Genomic DNA, 24,227 nt, shown 5'->3' with positions numbered 1-24,227 from the left:
TTTATTTTTTAACATGTCCACACAAGAGGGGGATGAGGATTCAAACTAGTGACCTCCACTTCATGAGATGTGGAGTGAAGTATAAATATAAAACATAAATCATTTTAATACTACTATACAATTGCCCTATAGCAGTGAAAATCAACTTTTAAATCAACAAAGACTTGTAAAGAAGAAACATTAATTATTGATTTTCGTTTTTTTATTGTCAAGTCATCTCAATTTTTATAACGGTACATTGACTAATGCCAAAACAAGTATCGAAGACATTTTTATAAAAGGGGAATAGTATTTGTTCTTCTAATGTTCTCCTAGTGTTCTCCCAACAGTGATATGGTTTTTAAAATCACTGTTGAGTTTGAGATTATTATTATTGACTTTTAATCTATTGGTGATTTTAAAAACTATATTACAATTAAAAGAACATCCAAAGAACACTAGAAGAACACTTAGTATTTTCCTTTATCGAAAAAAAACTCGAAATGAATGGAAGCTGTTTCCATTTCAAGCTGAAGTAAAATTAATTTGGGCTGGTGGGGGCGTAGAAGCCCAGTAGAAAGATATCGGCAAATCTCGCAGCAATTAGTCATTGTTCCACTCGACTCGACCCCCCTGCACAGAAGAACCACGCACTCCCTCTCTCTTTCTCTCTCTCTTTGTCTCTGTGCTTTTCACAGGGCTGCAGACTTTCCCGTCAACCCACGCTATTCGAAATCCTAGGGTTAGGGTTTTAACCCCAAAATTCGGCAAGCTGGATAGGCACCGAGGAGACCGCTACAACAACAACAACGACAACGACGACCATAACCACAACCACCAGGACTCTCATTTCCACCCCTACCGGCACTCTAGAGGCCCCTCTCGCTTCTCCGATGCCCCTCCCAGCAACCTGAACAACCACCACGGCCGCCGCTCCGGCAGTCACCGCCCCTTCGAGAGCCCCCCGCGAGGCTCCGGCGCTGGAGGGTTTAGGCCCATGGCCGGTCCCGGCGGTGGAGGTGGAGGGTTCGGGTCGAATACTCATCAGGACCCCCCGCTCTCGGGTCAGAAGCGAGGGTTTGCTTTCTCTGGCCATGGAGACTCGCCTGGTAAATGCTCTTGTGCTTGTGCGTTAACTGTAAATGTTTGAGCGTGCCAGTTTGCATGCTTTTATGATTGTATATTTGTATTGGTGTGTGGGTAAACATATTGTTTTAGTTATGTGGTACATTGTTCTCTATGATGCATATGTAAGGAATTAGGCTTGTGGGGGGTTTGAGTTTATCAAAGGTGAATTAATTTCTTAATGGTCATAGTTAATTCACTTTATTCCATAACTTCACTGTGTGATCAAGGGTTCAGTCTTCAAATTTTTTTTTTTTCGGAAGTTATGGGAATAGCATATTGAACTTCAGGAAAAATTGGGAGGCCCCAGGTTTTAACTTTTGTGATTTTTGCCTTTGTTTATGGGAGTGTGCCAAGAATTCTAGTGTCATTTTATGGACTATGGAAGTATCTATACTCTCTTAGATTGGGGTTGTTAGCATTTTTATGTTTTCTTCTTCTACGAAAAGCATAACAAGTTTAGATGAAGCTTGAGAAAATATTTGTTTCTCAATTGTCTTAGTTTATATGACTCATGGTTGAATTCAGCTTTGAAACTGGTTTACAATTTCCCTTTCTTTTCCCCGTTTTGTTACTTCTCTGCATACTTGCATCATCAGTGTCTTTTTTCCTGTGATTACTTTTTCAGAGCATTTTGATGGTGGCAGTTTTGCCAAACTTTTTGTTGGATCTGTTCCAAGGACAGCCACTGAGGAAGATGTAAGTCAATCAATTTATATACAAAAGCTATTTCTTTGAACTATTCTTTTTTCCTGTTCTGCTGTTATTGTTTTATGTTATCTTAATGCCATGCTTATTTATGTCAGATTCGTCCTTTGTTCGAAGAGCATGGACATGTTGTAGAGGTTGCTCTGATCAAAGATAAGAGAACAGGACAACAACAAGGTATGTGTGAATGCTATTTTCTATGAAATATTTGTGATCCAGACATCTTATTTCAGGTCATCTGAGAGGCTGATGGGAGCAAGTGTAAGCTCATCTTTCGTCTCAGTTTGTTTTGCAACAAGTGTCGGGCTTGTTGGTTTTGGTTGCGACCTTTTTTGTGTCCGTCCTGTCAAACAAGAAGAAAGCAAGACGTGTAGGCCTACTAAAAACCAGTTTTTGTATAGCAGTTGGGATCTTGGAAGACAAATAGATCCTGCTCTTGCAATAGTAGCTGCAGCGGTGGGGGCATTACCCAACAAATTATTTGTAATGGGAGTGTCTATTGCCATAACTGTAGCGTGTTTATATCAGGATGTTAGTATTGTACAGAGAATGACACAGAATACTTGGATTATTTCTTTTGAATGGAATTAATCACATTGTAATTTGCAAGAGATTGTGGTTTTTTCTTATCTTGGAGAACCTGGGAGTTCTTCTTTCAGATGGCTTGGAATGTCTTTTCATATTGACTAGGTGAGGTTGGTTTGAAGTAGGATTGTCTGTCAGAGATGGATGGAATGGATGGTAATCAGATTTAATGGGTTATGGCTTGTGAGTTTATTGGTGGTTTTCCCAAAAGCTACCTTTTGAAATATGGGCCTGTTGCTTGTGGGAATGATGTTTCGTTGTCTTGATCATCTAATTTTTTGTTGTTTCTGTATTCAAGTGAGTGGGTTGAATTTCTTTTTGTGCTTGAGTATGATACAAAGCGTTTAATCGGTGTGTGGATGGTCGTATCTCAGAGCTGAATATTTGGCTCTCTTCATCGTTGAGCATGGGTTTGCATTTATGTGTACAATATGTTGAAAACGCAACTCATTTCATGTTTTATAAGACAGGTGTGTGATGGTAGTATTTTCAACAGTTTGAACTTAATGTGTTGTGGTGTTTTTCTCTTCTTCATAATCAGAATCTGTGGGTGTCTACTACTTGTTTACTGGACAGCCTTTTTCATTTATTGCTTTGAGCAATGGTTCATATTGTTTCATTGAGCGTCTAAATTTATGGGCCATTCCTTGGATGTCACGTCTCATTCTTCTTAGTTTGTCTGTGATTGTGATACAGAAGCTTACTTGTGCAAGTATTATGGTTTGGCTTGTGGTTTCTCCTATCAAACTTATGGATTTAATTGTGTTTTGATCCTAGTTTGTACAATGAAGGACTTTTTATGTTGTCCATGGGTTTCCGTACGTGGCAACTGTGTGATCTTGTGGAGTTGTATTTTTATATATAGGAAACAATGTGTCTGGGTGTTTTCTTATATATAATTAGAATCTGCGGTTCTGCTACGATTTACTTATTGTACAGCCTTTTGCATAGGTCTTTCAATACCAGTCCATACCAGACCACATTGTTAACTGAGTGGTTAAATTTATGGACCGTTTGGTGGAAAGTGCTGTGTTATGCTTGTAAGTTTGTGATACCAGGGTGTATCAAGTGGGTATTTTGATTTCGTTTATGGGTTTTGCCATGGATCTTATTTATATATGCTTTTTGTGGAGCCAAGGATTTGATGCATTAAGTTATGCATAGACTGCTGTCTATGGTTGTCTCTCTTTTTCTTTTTGGTTCTATTGGAGATTATGGGCTATTGTGAAGTATTTTGTTGCTTCATGGGTTGAATTCTCTCGATTTTCATATAATGGCTGCACTAATCTGTTGAAGCACTCTTATGTGAGTAAGTGCAACTGTTGACAAAGTTCTCAGTGAAATTTGGTCTCAATAAATACCTTAACACCATAAGCTTTTGGATATTCTTATGTAAAATTTCATAGTTTTCTGTCTTTTTGTCGTCAAATGTGGGGATTGTACTCATAGGTCAATGCATGGAAATGGTTTCCGAACGCCCAGATTTCAGTTTGTGGAGGCCAATATTGTGGTCAATCCTATGTTGTCCAAACAAAATTTTATGTTGTTGATTTGCAAATTGGCTGCTGGAATCACATGGTTAGAATCTCAGCGTTGTGGTTTTTCTGTTGGGTCTGTTAGGACTTCTAATAATGCAGAGCTGGTGTATGTTCTACTTGGTGGCACAGCAACACAATCTTATTGTGGCACAGTGGTAGAGCATTGGTCATTTCTTTCTATGGCCACAAGAATCTTTGTTTTTTGGGTTATGCAGTAGGTACCATGTGTGTATGTGTTGTCCATTGAATATGTTTCTTAGACTTAAATAAGATAATGGCATTGAAGGAGCATTATTGGCTTAACCAAGAAGTAGGCTGGTGATACAACCAGGATGCGGATTTTGTCCAAGTTTCAGATTCCATATTCAGTGCAGACTTAGCTAATTATTAAACTATCCATTTGATTTGGCAATATTTTAAAGATGTTTGCCTCTGACAGCTTTTCTATAACATTGGTGCTCGCGACATGATTGTATTGTTGGACAAGATTTTTCCTGATTCAATGGTTGATTATCCAGTTACTTTGTACGATAGGTTCATTCTCCACAAATTTTGCTCCATAGTTGTTCATTTTAAATGGTTGGTACAACAAGACCCTTGTTGCCACTATTGTCCTAGATGCTTATATTGGCTTTTTCCCCCTGAAATTTATTATTTTATGATGTTCCTTGTTTGATTCATTTTCACCCTTACTGAGAGCCATTTCAACTGGTTCTTGGTAAATGGATGTGGGCTGTCCTTTAGTACTCTTTAGACTTTTCCTGTTTGACCTAAACAAAATAGATGCAATCCGTCATACTTATAAGCGAAACTCGAGGATCAATTTTTGTTGAATTGTCAAATTTTACTTAATTGTTAGCATGGTAGAGCAAGGAAGGAGCTCTGGTCTGAGAAATGCAAGTTCTTCTGGGTAACACAATTAGCTAGTGGTAGGTTTCTCAAGAGTCATTTCTGTTTGTATGGTCTGTGAATGGTAGGGATTTGATATTACTTCCTGGTGTACCAGAAACCCTATGTGAAGAGAAATGGTCTGTTTGCTGATATACACGTATTGTTTTGATGTCTAAGAACATATGTGAAGCTACAGAGTTATAAGAATATTGTGAGAGTTGCATTTTTTTGCACCTACTCTTGTTTCTTTTTTTGGCTCCCAGGAACTTATTATTTTGAGCTAGTTATGATTCTTGGCAAATGCATGGGGCTTTGGGATCTGAAGCCTCATTTTGTGTGTTTATTATTTATGTGACTAATAAATAGCCTCTAGATTTCTTATCATACCTTTGTGGATGAATCAACAATGTGTCTGAATTGACTATATTATTTGGATTGAGCTTATTTCGTTTAGGTGATGTCTTTAGTTGCAAGACTTTAGTCAAATTTTGGAATCCTTTGTTCACCGTAAATCATTTACTCCATTAGATTGCGCAAAGAAGTATAGTGAGGCTTCCCCCTGCGTTGCCACATTATGGTTTTACAATGATATATTATCTTAGAAAGATAAATATCTGCTCTGCTTAGTGCCTGTTGCCACTGGATTGCCATTGAAAGAAAGGAAAGAAGAATGTGGAGTAACTGCATAGACATAATATATATACTCTGGGATGAGGTTCAATTCATCTCTGCTTTTGTTCTGGACGACTTGTTTATTACACATATAAATCCTTATGCAGTTCTTCATCATGAGTATTCCAATGAACTATGAGAGCTTGGTTTTGAGGTTCTGTGCTGAAAGGAAAGTAGAAAATATTAGACCTTCTGGGTGTTCATATTGTTTTTTTTCTCACGAAGTACAGGCGCTTTTGCAATTATACTCTCGAAAATTTAAAAATTTGCAATGTCAATATCCCAAGATCTACTTTTAATTTCACAATTTTTTTGTTGAAATGTCCAAAATTCTCTCTTTTTTTTTTTTTTTTAAAAAAAATCACCCACATGACTGCGTCACCGGACCATTAGAAATTTTGAGGGTTTTTTTTCTTTTTTTAAATGGGGGCATTTTGGGCATTTTAACAAAAAAGGTTGAAATCAAAAGGGTAGAATTCTTGGGATACCGACATTGCAAATGGTATGATTACAAAAGCGCCTATACTCTGGGGGCTGTAAGGCAGTTTTCCCAAATGTTTTATGGTGGTTTGGTGAGTACATGGTATTTGACTGCCAGCTTATGGGTTTAAAATCCTCAAATATTTGGGATGTATCTGGACTGTAATCTTTTGTTTCTTGGTTGTGGAGAACAACTGAATAAGTTTAAATTTGATCTTTTGCTACCTTGTGATGGAACGCCATGCTGCAAGTAGGAAAGATTAATCTGATTTAACAGTCGCTGTTTTCAATCTGGGATTTTAAATTTGATCTTTTGCTACCTTGTGATGGAACGCCATGCTGCAAGTAGGAAAGATTAAGCTGATTTAACAGTTGCTGTTTTCCAATCTGGGATTCTTTATTGTTATTGAAACATTTGGTCTTTTTGTAGTCATCAAATTATGTATTTATGGTTGCTTCTAGTAACCTTGTTCCCTTTAGCAGATGCTTATAATATAGAATTAAACAGTTGATATTTATGTCTGGGTGTGAGTAATAATGTTTAAGCACAAAGTTGTAGTATGTGAGATTGTTAGAAGGGTAGAAATTATGTAAAGAAATCTGGATTAAAACTCTTTGCTTATGCAGGCTGTTGTTTTATAAAATATGCAACCTCAGAAGAAGCTGATAGGGCTATAAGAGGATTGCACAATCAGCATACTCTTCCTGGGGTGAGTTTCTTGCTGGAATTATCTTCAATCTTGTAGGCAAACTGATTTATGGTAGTTTCATGCACTCGTGTATTTTCCAGGGAGTGGGTCCTATACAAGTGAGATATGCTGATGGGGAACGAGAACGTCTTGGTAATTATCGTTAAATTTCAGTTCAGAAACTTTTCTTTCTATTACATGTATGGAATTCTACCAAAGAAGCATGTTGAGATTGTTAGACCAGTCAGGTTATATAAAAACAAATCTTGCACATTTGAACTAATTGTAGTTTATGTTGTCTGTGCAAATTGGAGTACCTCTTTAAGCATTACTTGCTTAGGAGTCCCCCCCCGGCATTTGACATTAATCCAAGAGTTTCATTAGCTCTTAATTAAATTTCTCATCATTGGTCGTTTTCTCTTGAGTTGCTTGCATCTTCTGATTAAGGGTCTTTCCTTAATTGGGAAATGTCATTATTATTACTACTCTGGCTTCTCTTGACATTTGAGCTTTGTCATCCTTAATGTGTTGAGCCACCTAGTTAGGTGGCTTTTCTTGTATACTTCCAGTCTACCTGGGGGAGCCATACGTTTCAATTACTTTGTGTTGAGCCAATAGTCACCAGCAACTTAAGTGGTCAATAATGTCATTGTTGTGTATGGGCTAGTACTGAAATGAAATGATAAGGAGGCACTAATACCTCCTCCAACTGAAAATACTTGAGTGCAAACTATCTTCCTGGCGACATCCCCATAGAATCCCTCCTTCCTAATACATGGTCCTTTCCATTTTTTACTATGTGAAAAATATAAACTGGGGTATGTTTGGAGGGAAATTTTTTCCTTACACTTGTTCTTTATGTTTGATTTTGTGCACTCATCTCTTTTTTTAAATAGCAGCAAACTTTTATATTGTTGAAGTACTTGCTTTTTATGGTAGGTGCGGTTGAGTACAAATTGTTTGTCGGCTCATTGAACAAACAAGCAACTGAAAAGGAAGTCGAGGAAGTATGTAAATCAGATAATTTTAGCTGTCCTTTTCTAGGATTAATGCTTGCCATGCACATTTTTTTTTTTATCAGTTTGACGGAAGAAACTTTACTTTTCACTCCCAAATCTTTTGCTCTAATGAGCACCATTTTCACTTTTTATCTTCCCTTTAGTTTCATGCGTTGTAAATTTTATTGAAAGTTTTTTATTTGATGAATAATAATTGTTAGTGTTGCATAACTAATAACTGATGTTTCCTTTCTCAGATTTTTTCCAACCATGGCAGAGTAGAAGATGTTTACCTCATGCGTGATAATATGAAGCAGAGTCGTGGTGTGTCCTCTAATCTTATTTTTTCTTGTAGAATAAAATGCTATAATTTGAATTGTGGGATTGGTTGATGGCTTTCAGCCTTCCTTCTTTTGCCGTATTATGATATCCCTTATTTTTATCTTAGAGATATAAATTTGACTCAATTGGATAATTTCAAATTCTTGTTAAAAGCGTGTTCCAAATGTCTTTTGTTTTTTCCTATACAATAATAATAATAATAATAATAATAATAATAAAAATTAAAAAAAATTAAAAAGATCCTACGAATTAGATTAAAAACTACAGGGTACGATACGATGGACATCTAATTAATTATTCTAAGAACGTATGAAATGGTTGACATCATTTCTACTTTGTGTACTTGTAAACTAAATGATAGGTTCCTTCTGTAATAGCACAGCAAGAATGTTGTTTCTTTCTAGTATGGTGACCTTTTAATTTATTTTTTATTATTATTATCATAACTGTTGTGGTTTGGTTAAATTAGAACCAACTGATGTTCTGTAATGCTTTTTTTTTTTTAATCTTTTTATTACTCATGTTTTGGTTTCATTTTATTTTGAAGGATGTGGTTTTGTTAAATACTCTCACAGAGACATGGCAGTGGCAGCTATAAATGCTCTTAATGGAATCTTTACGATGAGAGTTAGTGTTGTTTCCTTGCTCTACTAATATTTACAGATTGTGTGTATTGAAGGTCATTTATGTATTATCTTTCTTCTGCTTCTTCTTAGGGTTGTGATAAACCATTAACTGTCCGATTTGCTGATCCTAAGAGGCCTAGGCCTGGAGATTCAAGGTTCGGACATCTAAAATATTACCTTGGTTTCCTATGTGCAACTATAAAATTCCTTTTCTTTTTTTTCTTTTTTTTTTTCCTTTGGGTTTCGGGGCGGGGCAGAGGGATTTGGGCTTTTCTTTTTCTCTCTTTTGCATTTGGCCAAGCTTTCTTATGTTGGACTTTGCATCGGTGGACCTGACATATGTTGTTTTTAAGTTCAGCATCTGCTTAGCATGTAACTTTTGAGTGTTCTCTATGTTGCTTACAGATGGAACTCCCTACTTGCAGTTTTTGACTTCTTTTAATCTCTTTTTCAGGGGTGGTCCTTCATTTGGAGGTCCAGGTTTAGGTCCTCAATTTCAATCACTGGGAACTAGGTACTTCAACTCCCCACCCTTCACATATTCTAGTGAAACAAATGCCTTTTTTCTTCCTCTTACTTTGATCATGGTATTTATCTCTGCATGCTTATGTTTTCATGCCCTTTGCAGACCTCCTCAGAATTTTGGTGACCCTATGGGTGATCGAGTTCCACCTAATGCTTGGCATCCAATGAGTCCACCTAATTTAAGGCCGCCCTCTAATGCTGATATTCATGGCTTTGGGGTTCAGTCGCTTCCTAGGTCTGGGGACATGGCATTGCCATTGAATCTGGTAAGAAGAAAGTCAAAGATTCTGCTATATGTTACTCGAGTTTTTACTTTTCTCCCTCCAGGATTAAACCCTTTTTTTAATGGTTTGGTACAAAATGTATAATGAAGGTCAATGTGCTATTGATGACTGCAGATTGATTTTTTTAGGAGTCTTGCTTCGCTGACTAGGTGATATCGCGATAGATTGTTTAGTGAACTTTCCTCTAGTCAAGCTTAGTTGGTTTACGAGAAAGGAAGAAAAAAGAAAGGAAAAGGTCAACAATTGAACTCTGTATTGCTAGATGCTCAAACGTCCCTTTGTTCAATTATAGTCAGTGTGTTTCAAAGATAGTCTGTACTTACTAAACTTCAATAATATCATTTTTTGCCATACTGCATTTTTGCGTGAGCTATCTCCAAGTGTTGGGATCAGAATGGACGTTGTGTGCTTGGCCAGTCACTGTGTTTTTTAGTTTTCTTTGTGTTTTCTGCAATGGCTTTACATATGTTCAAGGCCTCCCCAATATTTTGTAATTTGCCGATGGCATAAGTGTTCTCTTGAGACCAGTATGAAGGGCATTTTTCCTTCTGTCTTTTGATACAGTTATTCTGCAGCTTATCTGGCCTTTTAATCATGACATAGATTCTTTGGTTGGATAGTTTATCAATTGTGTTTTTGTTTTTATTTCCTTTTTATTCTTTTGAGACTTTTCACATAAAAAGAAATTTATCAATTGTGTTCTTCTTGTTCAGTGTTTGCAGTGTGGTCTCTTTATACAATCTTTTCTTAGAGGGTATTGGTTTTGTGTTTTTGTGGTATTTTTGTTGGTGTGTAAACTTCTTTACTTATTGTTCGTGAAAAAGTTTCAGGGTGGTCCTTTGAGTGGCCTTGGCGGGCCTGCTGATGGTTCACTTTTGGGACAGGCAGTTACATCTTCAACATCACAACAGGTAGTAGATGGAGATTATTTTTTGATGTCTTCATTGTCTACATAGTGCTTCCAAAACAAGTTAGTAACTTCATTCCAATTTTTTTTCAGGGTTTTAACCAGTCCATTCCGCAAGTTCCACCAATCAACCAGTTCCAGAAGCCTATTCAGTCACCTCAGCACTTGCAACCTTCCCGTCAATCACACCCTCAATTTCCAGCTTCTTACTCACAAATGCAAGCACCCCTTGCAAAACTACAGCAGCTAGGTCAGCCACAGCTTCCTCATTCTTCTGGCCAAACACCCTTCAGTCAAGCACCACCATCTCAACAGCTACATGGTTTGGGTGGACAAGTGTCTGTTTCTCAGCCTCAGGTTCAGCAGATTGCCTCATCTGCTACACCACCTCAGGCTTCTTTGGATCCTAATTTACCACCGCATTCTGTGTCGACCATCACAAATCAACAGCAGCTTCCTGGTTCTATACCACAGCAACTGCTTCAGCCTCTTCAGCAGCCACCTTCTCAGTTAGCTCAGATGCTGTCACAACAGACACAAACTCTGCAGGCAAGCTTTCAGTCATCTCAGCAAGCATTCTCCCAATTGCAACAACAGTTGCAGCTGATGCAACCATCAAATCAAGCTTTGACATCGCAGCAAAGTTCTCAGGCTTCTAAACAGCAGGTATTCACGATTAGTGGGATATGCATTGGTTAAAGTATACTGGAAGAATATCTATAGTCGCTGGCAACTATAATATATGTCATCATGAAGTTAATTTTGGAGCCACCATCTGATGATCTTGCCTAAGCAGTGCTTAAATGATAACTTGATTGCCCTTGTAACTCTGTTTAGTAGATGAATATTTGGGGTGTGAAACATAGTATTCGTGTATATTGCTAAGTTTTGTCATTGGATGTATTCTGTAAATGTGAACTGCCATTGATGGATCTGAACTCCTCAGCATGTCTGTGACATGGTAAACTTCACTGCTTAAGTCAGGACACGATTCTCTATCAATTTTGACAGTTTTCAACCCCTCGTGTCCTCTCATTTGTAGAAGTTTATTATGGCAACGTTCTTTTGATTTAATTGTTTTTATCAACTCTTAAAAGATTTTATTCTGAGAATATCATTTGTTGCTGCAGTCTCAATGGGCTGGGATTGTACCTCAGACAGTTGCCAGCACCCTTGCTACTACAGCTGCTGATGCGCATTCATCCAAAACTGCTCCTGCTGTGCCTGTAATTACCCAGGCTGTAGCTTCTGTAAAAAGTAATTGGACAGAGCACACATCCCCTGATGGATACAAGTACTATTATAATAGTGTAACTGGTGAAAGTCGGGTGAGAATTTTATCAGAATTGCCTAATTTTAGGGATGTTTCTGCAAGTTATGTGACTAATGTTTGATTAAATGAAACTGTAGTGGGAGAAACCTGAAGAGTTATCGTTGTTAGAGCACCAGCCGCAGCAAAAACCATTAATTCAGCAGCCTCAGGCCCAGTCGCACATTCTTCCATCTGCCCAGCAAGTTCGACAAACACAGCAGGCTCAGCTTCAGGCTCAGCTTCAAACACAGCTCCGCCACCAGCAGCAGTTACAGCATCCTACTTTGTCATCCTCGGTCAGTGCCTTTAACATGTGTATATATATATATATATATATATATATATATATATATTTCCAAAATTATTAGTTATTTCTTTTCTAAGTATGTGATTTGGAATTCAGTACCAGGCTTCTGGAGTTGCAGGTCACCAAAATGTGCAGGTAAATTTCATCTTTGCCTGAAAGATCTCACTTTATGTAATGATGCCTTATTTAGAACTAGACTTTGCAAAAATCTTATATTTTAGTGAAAAAATGATTGTCTTGGTGTCTTAATACAATTTGGAGAATGGAATGTGTGCAAAATATTTTAGTTAGACTTGTATCACTTGTGTTAGGAACTGGATCAACAATGCATATTGAGCATGTTCTTGATTTAATACACAAACTATACTTTTTAAGTAGCTTTCTGTATTTGGTTCATAGAAATGGATACTTAATGCACTTTTGGGATCTTTTGGCGTTGCAGGAACTTGGTTATGCACAATTACAGGCAGTAGCTGGTTCAGTCGGCGATCCTTCACGATTCCAACAGGTATCTCTTTTTCAAATTATGGTGTGCTCAGATTTCTCTCTGCAGTCTTGTTCTGATTCCAATTGTTTGCATTTGCTCTGTAGGGCCTTCAGGCTGCTCAGGAGTGGATGTGGAAGAATAAGCCAGCAGGTTCTAATTATGGTTTTAATTGTCTGATATCTTTTTTGGGAATTAGCTAGCACCCAGAAAAATTTATAGCCAGATCCCTCCCCCCTCTTCACTTCAGTAGTATCGCTTGAACACCGAGAAGAATTAGAGGAAGGAAGAAGTTGAATTTATCAGTGCGATTGAAATTTGTTATTGTGACTTCACTTTTTCATTCTTTTTCCATTTGTTTTTGGATAGAAGTGGGAGAACCATTGCTACATTTCCCGTCTGCATGTGATTTTAGGTGCCTAAGGCCTTATTGAAACAAAAATGTGCGGTTAGATTATCGAGAGTGGGGGAGTTATGGGGTTGATGAGTCGGATGTTCCTCAGGATGATCTATAGTTAGTTTCATACCGGTCAGGGGAATTTTGCCTGCTACATTCTTCATTTCTTAAGACTAGATGATCTCATATGCACTGTACATTTTGTCATTTAATGATCTCCATGCTGTCTACTGACATTGTTGGGAAAAAACATTTCTTCTTCAGGTACTTGAAGTGCTTGAGCAGGAAGTGTAATTTAAAAGTGGGACATTGGCAATAAGTTGCTGCGTAGATGATACTGAGCTAAAGAATTGGTCTCAAACTCACTCAAAAGGGCTAAGGCAGGCAACTTTTTCAAAGCTCAAATGCTGAATGGCATGTTTAATGATAACGGTTGTTTGAGCATTGAGTTTGCGATATATTATTGTGAGGTTTTACTGTCTCACAAGAAGTGGCTCGGTGAATTAAGCCTGCGTGCCCTTTAGTTCATGCCTTTACCTAGTATTAGAATGTTATTTTTTGTACAATATAATTCATTGCTATGTTTAGATTTTCCGCTTGATCTGTGCATAACATCTTGTTTTTGCAACCCAACAACCGTTTTGTGATAGCAACTGATGCGCATTGGTTTGCAATCAATTCTGACAAAGAAAAAGAAATGATTTCAAAGCATCCTATAGCAAAGCATGGGCATCCCATGACGCCTCTATATGAGGTTTATTCAATAAAGCTAGGTTATTTATTAATTAATAGCCCTACAGTTCTTGCGAATCTCTCCATTGGACTCTGTTAGCACCCTTAAGTCACCCATTTTCAACATAGAAATCTTGAAGTCCTCGAAGAACACAAACGGGTCTTCGGCGTAGGTTTCAACGATTTCACGTGTTTGTTCATCGCCACTAACAAGAACCTGGTCGGATGGCAGCAGTCCCTCCCCAGAAAGTAGGTTAACGTAGTACTGGTTGTCAAATGTGGCCGGGGTTACCAGGTCAAGATGTGCTGCTGCAGTGCTGCTATCTGATCCGGAGCATAGCTGTTGCAGGGAGGCAACAAAATCAAGATTACTATCCAGACCATTTTGGTCGGCTCCTTGGAGTCGAGCGCTGAATGTTGGGCATCGGGCTTTGCCGATTGTGTGAGCACCTATAGAGAGAAACAAGCATCTCTGATTCTTAGAAGGAATTATACGATGTATAATTCAGTGCAATTAAGTGATTACCGGAGAGGGCGACCATGTCATTGAGCGCAAGGCCAACATTCTCGAACTTGGCCACGAGGGTTGCAACGGTTGAGTTTGGGCCTGGGATGTCGTTGTTTGCTGCTTCTTTGCTTGCACTCAAGCTGTCCCTCCTTCCCATTTGGATTTCCCAAGTGGGTCCGCCAGACTACACGTAAATTAGGGATTCAAATTAGCAAAAAAAGAAAAAAAAAAAAAGGCATAAAAAAATCCGAGAAAAATCCCCAATTTTGTTGAGCACACACCAGAACAACAGAGTCTCTGGCAACAGTTGCAAGGATGTCAGCACAAGAAATGGTTTGAGGGCAAACAGATTCGAGTTCTGACTTAATGGAGTCTATTACTTCAAACCCTCTCAGGGAATTCAAGTTTGGAGCTGCAGTTTTTTCTCCAACAAAATTCTGTGTGTCATCTAGCAACACCGAAGCATCACACCCCTGCCAAACTCACAAACATACATACATACATTATTATGTCTACGTACCACCGTTGACAGTGCTCGGAAAAAAAGAAAAAAAAAAGGTGAATGACATAAAATTAAGATGACTTGCATTAACGAAACAGTCATGGAAATGTAGGCGAAGCAACGAGGCAGCCATTCTGGGGTCCTCGGCGACAGCCTTTTGGACCCAGGAGAAGATAATGGGCTCAGCCTCTGGGCAGATGTCTTGGTATATCCCAAACCCTACAGATATTTCAGCGCATGCTGATTCATTCAAGGTGTTCGGAAATGCAGTTGCAAGTTGAAGCATGATCACTAGAACACAGAAACCCAAGTACGTGGCCATCTTAAATATTAATAGTTGATAAGAGTTGGGGTGAGTTGGGGTGGTGAAAGCTGCTACTTATAATATTTATAGTAAGTTGCTTGGAGAGTGAGTGTTCAGTAAAAATGAGACTACCAAGTCATGGAAGGTCGTTGAGAGAGAGAGAGTTGGTTGTATGTACAAATAGAAATAGAAGACATAGTCAAAAGCAGCATGAGAAGGGGTCAGTGCGTATGTGTGCGTATGATGAAGATATCCTCACCTAATGCCGTGTGTTTCTTTGTATGCTTTTGGGGTTTCTCTTTTCTATATATATATATATATTAACTTGGAATCTCTTATATATATACGTCAACTGAACCCATAAATTAAGTTCTCCTGGCCTATTTGTGTTGAGAGAAAGTGAGAGAGATCACTAGTAATATGATTCAAACACACGAAAATTAACAATAATATTCATGATTCCATTTGTTGTTATATATATATATGCACAAATCTCTCTAGTCTCTACGATATACTAGTCGACTTCCTGTCAACACTTTTAGAAATGTTTTTTCTATAAAAGAAATGCACCCATATTAAGCATTATTGCCTCCTCATCCTGATATTTATTTTTTCGTACATTTATTAATTTTATGACAATATTCATTATTTTGCAACGAAATAATTAACCAGATGTTCAAATTTAAATGCATCCTTGCTCAGTTGATCGAACGCGGTTTTAGGAAAATAATGCAATTAAATGGGCATGCAAATCCTATATATATATATATATATATATGGATGTGGAATAGATGTGCAAATGACTAGAACACCCCTGATGAGTTTCTCCCAGTTGCCTGGCTGGCACTTTGATGTTGGAAAGGCAGGTGTAATATTTTTGCAAATAATTAATTTGAAATGGAAAGCTAATTATAATTGGTGGCTGGAAAAGTTGGGAATACAAGAAAATGGCACCTTTATTTTCTGAACACGTACGATGGATGGGATGCTTTTCCAACATTAACGTTCATTATATATCCAAGATGATCAACCCAAGAATATTGGCCACTGTACTCTCTACTGTAGCATCGAAGAAAAATATATAAAGCTTTCTCATGCCTTTATTTTTTTTATTTCTTTTTTTAATTTCTTTTTCTTCCTTGGCAGCCTTTTATCATGTTATAATATTCCTCTTTCATTGACATTTTCTCTCTCACGTCCTCATTGTGTTCATACATGCATGTTAGTGCACTGGCACCGCGCCGTCCCGTATTTTTCCAGTATATTTTTGCTGCTGTTTTACGCTATACCCTAGCTAACTATATGCCTTTTCTTTATATATATATATATATTCCAATATTGTATTTTCTCAGAAAAAAAAAAAGAAAAAGAAAAAGAACCCATGATTTTTCTCTTGCAAGAAATTTGAAGGTATTATATATATATATTTGAGAATCTTTCACCAGTTCATCATTGGCTGGATATAGAGAATTTAAAGTAAGGTGAGACAATATTTGAGAAAAATGAGTCATAATTTTCCATAAGACCTTATCCTAATCTCACAGATTGTCAACATATACACTGCTCCTCAATTCCATCTTGTCTGAAATATTGTTTTAAATTTAGAAAATATTCCTATAGCCCCAACCAAACTCAGCTATTTGTGGGGTCATACAAGCTAATTAAGCTAGCTATTTGAATTATATCTTCCTATCGATCATGAGCCAAAATTCTGCATACATATTAATCAACATTTAGATGCTGGTTTGTGTAGGAATTGAACTTTTGGGAAAAATACAAACATGTATCACACTTGAATCGATTTAATTTGTCCTTCCACTTTTAATTTAAACACAATTGTATCATTGCACATTTTGCATTAATTATAACAAATAAAACATTTTATTAGAATTTTCTATTAAATCTAACCACTATTTTGTCAAGTAATTAATTGAACATGTATTATAATTTTCTTCTCATTATGTAATATAACCTAGATTCATATATAGATCCTTCTACTTATGGGTATATAGCACTGTTGTTTAGCGTTATGGATTGAGAATTGGAAGCAAAAACAAGACAATTGCTGTAGACAACCAATGACAATATATATATATAGCATAGAGAAATGAGCTAATGATATTGTTTTGTATTGTAAATTAGAGAGGTATATATTGTTTCACTATTGTTGATGATGTTGTGGAAAATCATGTGCATATATATATATATATATATATATATATATCACATAACTAATTAGATATATTAAATTTAACATAAAATTTGAACAGGAGGTTTGATTTGTAGATGCAATTAATGTGTAACTTTTTGAGAAGTGCTTTTACTTTTCAAACACCTGAAAACAATTCTCATGCAACAGATATCAAATAGATTTTCAGCGCTGTGGCCCTCCCCCCCCAAACTTTATAGCACTTTTTGAAACACAACATAAAACGTACGTGTATTGAAAAACAAAACATAAAACACTTTTTAAAAATAAATAAATAAAACATAATACATTTTAGAATACTTTCTATATATACTTTCATGCATGTGGAATGTTTTGGAAAAAACACACATCATATATTAGATTTGAGAAAAACTTCTCAATTTACCAAACGGTTTTTCTTTTGTTGACTCCACAAACAACACTTTTTTTTTTTTTTTTCAAATGTAAACCCCACTGAAAACACTACTCAATTTTTTACCCAAAATATGTTTTGAAAAAGTTAACCAAGCAGGCTGATATTTGTAATTTTCTCTAAACTTCAACTTAGACAAACATCCACAATACATGCTAGTTAGTCCATGTGCCACTTGCATAATTCATCATTAAATCTCCCTTTATATATATACATATAGACACACACACACACGCAAATATTAAAGGATTAGATGTTGCTACAGCCTAGAGGTAGCTAGTACAACTCAATTGCCTTCCATTTCGTACTGGTCTAGATAACTTAGATGAGGCAACAAGTTATCTAGGGAAACAAGTAGCATGGCCATTCAAAAGCTTGTAAAAATCGGACATTCTTAGATAGGGATCGAAGACAGAGTAATAATAACTTGGCCGGACAAGGACTTCAACAATAATTCCACTAGGCATGGAAACCCCATATCTCCTCCAATGCTTAAAGCCTAAACCAAACATATCCAGAGGATATTGAAGAACCACAACAACCCATTTCCTTGCCCAGAAGTTCATCACCTAATCTTTGTTAATTGCTTCTAATAAGATTAATAAGCATAAAGAGGAAGAAAAAATTAATCTCCATGAAAAAGGCATTAAATAACAAAGATAATATATATATATATATATAGTTACATCTTGCACGTCCATGCATGTTCCAAGACATCGCATTTAACTCCCCAGGCCCCCTACACAAACTTTTCACAACAATCCAGTCTTTAGGGTTTCCCCACTAAAAGAAAAAGTAGGATCAAGTTCCCAGCTTTCATTATTCTCTTTTACGAGTATAAAGTCCTCCTTATAAGGATTTGAGACAGAAGATGAACTCTGCTAGCTCAGTGAGAAAACCCTAACCCTAAAGTATATACTCTGACCAATATACCCCTTGATAACATCAATGCACATGTACCCAAGACGAGAAAGAAGAAGAAGAAGAATACGACTTTAAAGAGGGGAAAAAAAGATACAAACCCCATATCTCCATAATTGAATAATTTATTAGTACAAAGAATAACACAAAAAAAGAAAAAAAGAAAAAAAGAAACGAGTCCCTCCAATGGCTAAAGCCTAGCTAGATCATTTTACAGCGGTAATTATCAATCCAAAAGGTCTTCTCTAAGAAATGGTGAAGTGGGTTTTCTTTCTTCTGATCTAAAAGACAAAACCCAAGATGATCGAGTCAGTAAGAGAATTACATACCATTTAATTACCATTAATCAAATCTACTCCTCTTTAGGCTCCCTCCGCATCTGCGACGGCACGATGTCCTGCAGAAGCCCATGGTCTCGAAGCAAAGCTTCGGAGGATGTGGCAAAACGTCGTCGCTCTCGAACAAAACTATGGAACGAGGGATTCAAATTAGTCAGCGGCGGCTGTGAGCTGTATATATAAGCCTGTTGATACTGCGCTTGTGCTTGTGGATGTACACCAAATGGCGAGCCCATGGCGCCGTAGCCGGCTGCGGATTCCTGCGCTATTCCAATGCTTCCACGTGGCGTCACCGGGCACGGATGCGAGTGCTGTCCTTCGTATGTCGTGACGACTATTGAAGAGTCGTCGCAGGAGCGCTCCACGCGCTTCTTTACGCCGCATCCGGCAGTGGTGCAACGGTAGTAGCTCCTGTTCACATTAACAAAACAAAACAAAAAACATTTCGTGTTCATCAAGAAACAAAAAAGTTTGATGAAATTAAATTAAATTAAATTTGGGGTGTTTGATATATAAATAAATATAAATATAAAAATAAAAAATATACCTGGGATAAGGGCTGTTCTTGACAGCTTTCTGGCCGTACTTCCTCCATCTATACCCATCATCGAGATGATCAACCTCACTCTTTGTCATGAATGCAAATCTCGGCTCTCTTTGCCTTTTTTGGTTCTTCTTTTTGGGTTTCAACCTAAACCCACATAGAAAGTGGAAACAAACACTTAAAACCTTTTTTTCTATCAAAAATTCAAAAGGGTTAAAGAGAAATTAGAAACCCCATGAAATTCATGCTTTAAATTAAATAATTACCGAATCTTTTTTCTCTTTAATTACCCCATCACTCATTATCATGTTTCACCAAAACCAATTGAGTAGCTATATATATAGATATAGATAGATTCAACAAAACCGAAAAGAAAAGAAAAGAAAAGAAAGAGTAATTAAGGGTCTTACTGTTTCTTAGTCTTTTCATGGTCTTGGTCCTCCTCCTCTTCTCCACCAGCCTTAGTTCGGTCCTCATTCGCGGCTTCATTGGAGGAAGAAGAAATCGACGACGAGTTGGGTGTCGCCGGAGTGTTCACCACCTCGGACGACTCGGCCGGGACCGTGGAGGCCGGCGAGGGAACAAGCTTTTGTTGCTGTTGCAGGTGATCAGGTTGCGGAGGCTGAGACTGAGGCATCATCGGCGCCGGAAACAAATCGAATAAAGATGGGCTGTCAAAGTCTTGGATGCCCAGCAAGTCCATGTAGCCTAAAGACAACCCCTTTTGATGATGATGATGCTGATGATCACTCTCCATACATGGCATGTCAAAGATGCTCGATAAAGGCAAACTGCTCGGAATATCATCGGAAAATGTCGAATTTGCCATTGAATTCTCGGTCTTCAGCTCCTCTCTCTTGTCCATGGACTTGATCAGCAGCACATATTCTTCATTCCAAACTTCTTGCTCTTTCTCTAGTTTTATTTACAAAACACAGAAAGAGAGAGAAAGAGAGAAAGACTGTTTGGAGTTTTTGCGAGTGTGAATGAGAGATGTTTGGGTTAAGATTTTGGGGAACAGGTTGGCTAATAGAGGTTTCCCACCTAGGAAAACTGACTGCCAGTTGCCGGTTAACTATGCGTACGGACCTTGTCGACTGGACGGTGTTCGCATTAAATGTAGTCAGGACCGCCACTGAGGGTCCACATTCGCAAACGCGGCTTTTTGACTGGTTTACCGGTTCTGTGTGTGGAAGCCCTCTTTCGGATCACACGTGGGCTCAACAAAAGGGTGTCTCGTTTGCTTGCGATTTCTTCTCCTCCTCCTCCTCCTGTTTTTTGAGTTTCCTTCGCGGGGTTCTCCTTTTTAACGGCAAAATTTCCCCCAATTTTTTTTTGGTTTTTCTCTTTGGTGGCACGTTGACAACGGACAAATTACCCGTTTAATGACCAAAATGCCCCTTTTAATATTATCTATTCTTTGTTTATTTATACCAACAAAAACCCATATTAATGCACAAGTCTCTACAACAATCTTTACATATTGTTATGTGGCATATTAATATTAGACTCTTATTCCCAATTTGCTTTCTGTTGATGCACACCGACAATCTACTTCAGGTTCTCAACTCAACCGTGGCAACTAAACATGAGAGTTGTGCTCGTTGTGGAATTTTGTAGCACGAGTTGACTACAATCATCTGATACAAAACCTTAAGTAACTTATCTTTGAAAGCTAGTTTGTAAAAGAATGGTACTCAAAAGCTTAAGATTTTATATACATATAATTAAGATTGTACTAATTAATTAAACTATTTTGAACACATATGATCATTACATACTATTATGTTTACAAATCCAATATATATCACTCTATCTTATAGGTTGCCTCTCTATAACTCAAAAGAGTAATATGATGCTTGATTCTAATTCCAAATGATATTAAATTTAGGTAGAACTCACTGATACCTTGAAAACTAGCTTGTCAAGAGAAATTACCTAAGAGCTTACAAGTCGTATAAAACACTTAAGATCGTACCACCATACACCATCTGTTTCTGCATTCACCCTGCCCTTTCAAAAAGATTTGCAACATGCAATTTAGTAACACCCTATAAAAGGACACTAATTCAAATGCTCAATTTTCAAATTTAGGGAGAGCAAGAATTGTTGGTATTGGCATGGATTTGACTTTTCCCATGTTGAATTACTCCAATGTTTCTGAGTAGTCATTACATCGCATCAAATCAGTTCATCCAAACATCAGAAAGAGAATCAAGTGAAGAGTCCTTTATACCAACAATTTGTTTTGCTTAATTAGCTTGAAATTAAATGTTTTTAATTAATTAGCTGTCACAAATATGTTGACTTCCATACATACGATGTGTAATATGCTTAAAGTTGCTGTTGTATTGGATGTCCGGATCTGGCTTACATGCTGTTATTAAAATAACAGCATGTATGCTGTAGTTTAATCAACGGTTCAGATTGAATATTAAAATTGATTTACTTTTAGAAGTATTTAATAAGAAAGAGAAAATAAAAAGATATTTTGAAAAAATTTAATCTTGACCGTTGATTGAACTACAGTATACATGCTGTTATTAAAATAACAGCATGTAAGCCAAATTCGGGATGTCCAAGAAAATTAACGTGATGTTGATCAAAATACTAGAATCTTCACTGAGAAAGTTGAAAATGTGTTATGAGGACCAACCATATTGTTGGCCTTATTAATGGGGAATACATGTCAACGTCTTAGCAATATGCAAGGAAAAAAACACATTTGTATCAACCAATTACCTCATTCTATGTTGGAAAAAACGTCTTAGCAAACGCTGTATTAAGACCGCATTTGATGGGGGACTGAAGTGAATATTAAGGCAACTCCTCTTTCTTTTTCTTTCGTTTTTTCTTTCTTTTTTTTTTTTTAATTTTTTGAGTTGGTAATATTACTAGGGCAACTCATTCAACCAAGAAGCTAGCCCAAAATGTTTATTAACTAAATGCTTAATATGAGAAATTCTTTAAGGTGGAAGGGCATCTCAGTAATATTAGTTGGTTGAGTGAGTCACGTGGCAAACTTTCATGCATAGAGCAAAAACAAACAAATTCTAGAGGAGAAAAAGATTGAAGCAGTAAAAATTTTCCCGGAAAGTAAAGGAAAAAGGACAAGTACATAATGCCTGCCTGGTGAGCGTGTGAAAGAAGCTTCGACACGTGTGGTCCATGCCTGACATGTTGTGCGCATGATGACATAAGTTCTGCGTCACTTTTGACTCACCCACATCTCTCGCTTCTTTCCGACAACCCAACGCCGTCAATTGACGACTATTTCTACCATCTTTCAATTGATTTCCGATCGAATTCATTTTTTTTTATTATTATTGTTTTACTTTCTTAATTAATGCATATAAAATTTTGTGCCTGTGTTTTAACCTCATTCACACATTTGCCTGGTCTAATCAGGAGTTTACGATCTAAAAGGTTGAGTAGTAACCACTTTATTTTAAAAAGTCTTGGGATCTAACGTCATATCATGCATGCGTTTAATGAGATTAGGATTTGGGTGATTTAAAAATTTATCTTAATTTACTCAACAAAAGTTATATATAGTCAAGCAACATTAAAATGACAATAGTAGAAAATAAAAAATATTTGAGATATTACAATTTTTACTATAATTCTCTTATAAACACATAATATATAGTCTTTATGAGTGCGGTAAAAAAATTTAAAAAATAAATTTAATTACTTAATGATCTGTAAACTATATTGTTAGTGTATAAAGAGTAGTTAATTAGATTATCCCGACAAATCTTGAAAAAAAATTTGTAACTATTAGTGGACATTTGCAAGTTCCCAGCAAGCTAGGCAACTATATCTTGCTGTCTACTATATTAACTAGGACCCATAATGCGGTTTGATTTCTTTTTGATGAATTTGATGTAACTAGTTGCATTTCCCTAATCATTATTAAACTAATATTTTTATCAAAAATAAACTCTAATTAACTACCTTTAATCTGGCCCCAAAAAAAGAGAGAAAAAGGTGACTCTTTTTTTTACTTATTTGGGTGCATTTAACATATATATATATATATATGGGGAGTCCACCAAAATCATGGAACAAGTTTCATGTGATATTCCTCTGCATGGTATCATTGCACATTAATAATCATTACCAGATTGTGGTACAAACTGGTTCCTACGGAGAAAAATTCCAAAACCTTGTATGTCAATTCAAATCACGAGAAAAGATTTGGTATATATAAATAAAAAGAAAAAGAAAAAGAAAAAGAAAAGGTGTTAAAAAAAAACATTATTGTACACTTCATGTGAAACCAGCTTTGCCACGATACACGGGGCCTGGTCCCCGTCCCCATGGCCCAGAGCACGACGTGGGACAAGCAAATCCAATCCCGTTAAATCTTAGTGCTTTTGTTGTCCCACGTATCAAATCGAACGGCTAACTTTTGTTTGATATGCCTTTGAAAGAAAATGCACTTTTACGCGGTTTTAGTATATTCTACACTATTGCTTCCAATACACGCCCTCTAGATCTTTGCTTTCTTTTTTCTTGTTTCCTTTCACTTCTTTTTTCCACCTTTCTTTTCTCTTCTTTCCATCATGTTTTCAAATATTTAATCACAGAGAGGTGACAATGTTTGAGATGTCGACGTTTTGTTGCATTTCACAGCTCTTTTCCACTTTCCATTTAAGGGGCTCTAATGGTTTTTGCAATTTAACCCTTTCTTTTTATATAAGTAAGACAACATTAATCATTCAAAATTACCCTTTTACCTACTCATTTATTCATCCAATTTTTTAATTTTTAGAACTAACTTTTGACCATTTGACATAGTCCAATCCATAATTTTTTATTTTTTTATTTTTCGTTTTTTTAGCAAAAGAAGTCCTAACTGTCTTCTTTTTTTTTTTTTTTTTTCTTTTTTCTTTTCCTTTTTTT

General features: G+C 36.7%; 3 protein-coding genes across 5 annotated transcripts; 1 reads left to right on the top strand and 2 right to left on the bottom strand.

Moving 5' to 3' along the window:
• The first annotated feature begins 875 nt into the window (after positions 1-875).
• On the top strand, positions 876-13,443 carry LOC132176415 (flowering time control protein FCA). 3 transcript variants are annotated; one of them, XM_059588611.1, is made up of 19 exons: positions 876-1,088; positions 1,733-1,803; positions 1,911-1,989; positions 6,606-6,688; positions 6,769-6,820; positions 7,607-7,674; positions 7,923-7,989; positions 8,555-8,634; positions 8,724-8,788; positions 9,088-9,147; positions 9,262-9,424; positions 10,273-10,353; positions 10,443-11,015; positions 11,480-11,677; positions 11,760-11,957; positions 12,065-12,103; positions 12,411-12,476; positions 12,560-12,605; positions 13,114-13,443. In XM_059588611.1, exons 1-19 carry the CDS (start codon positions 977-979, stop codon positions 13,119-13,121), a joined length of 2,109 nt encoding a protein of 702 aa, XP_059444594.1. In that variant the 5' UTR covers positions 876-976; the 3' UTR covers positions 13,122-13,443. The 3 variants fall into 3 exon arrangements, with proteins under 3 accessions (XP_059444594.1, XP_059444602.1, XP_059444610.1); XM_059588619.1 differs by having other exon boundaries at positions 10,267-10,353; positions 12,071-12,103; XM_059588627.1 differs by having other exon boundaries at positions 10,267-10,353; positions 12,569-12,605.
• LOC132176435 (peroxidase 40) lies at positions 13,252-14,913 on the bottom strand. Its single transcript, XM_059588638.1, has 4 exons — positions 14,677-14,913; positions 14,371-14,562; positions 14,108-14,273; positions 13,252-14,031 (listed from the first exon to the last, which is right to left on the bottom strand). Exons 1-4 carry the CDS (start codon positions 14,911-14,913, stop codon positions 13,631-13,633), a joined length of 996 nt encoding a protein of 331 aa, XP_059444621.1. The 3' UTR covers positions 13,252-13,630.
• Positions 14,914-18,264: 3,351 nt separating this feature from the next.
• Positions 18,265-20,379, bottom strand: LOC132191121 (probable WRKY transcription factor 48). The gene is made up of 3 exons (XM_059606133.1): positions 19,730-20,379; positions 19,323-19,466; positions 18,265-19,186 (listed from the first exon to the last, which is right to left on the bottom strand). The coding sequence occupies exons 1-3, from the start codon at positions 20,182-20,184 to the stop codon at positions 18,790-18,792; spliced, it is 996 nt and encodes a 331-aa protein (XP_059462116.1). The 5' UTR covers positions 20,185-20,379; the 3' UTR covers positions 18,265-18,789.
• Positions 20,380-24,227: the final 3,848 nt, after the last annotated feature.

Source organism: Corylus avellana, chromosome ca1 (genome assembly GCF_901000735.1).
Source record: "Corylus avellana chromosome ca1, CavTom2PMs-1.0".
NCBI classification, from domain to species: domain Eukaryota; kingdom Viridiplantae; phylum Streptophyta; class Magnoliopsida; order Fagales; family Betulaceae; genus Corylus; species Corylus avellana.
The sequence above is the reverse complement of the archived record's forward strand: the minus strand, read 5'-3'. Positions and strand labels throughout refer to the sequence as shown.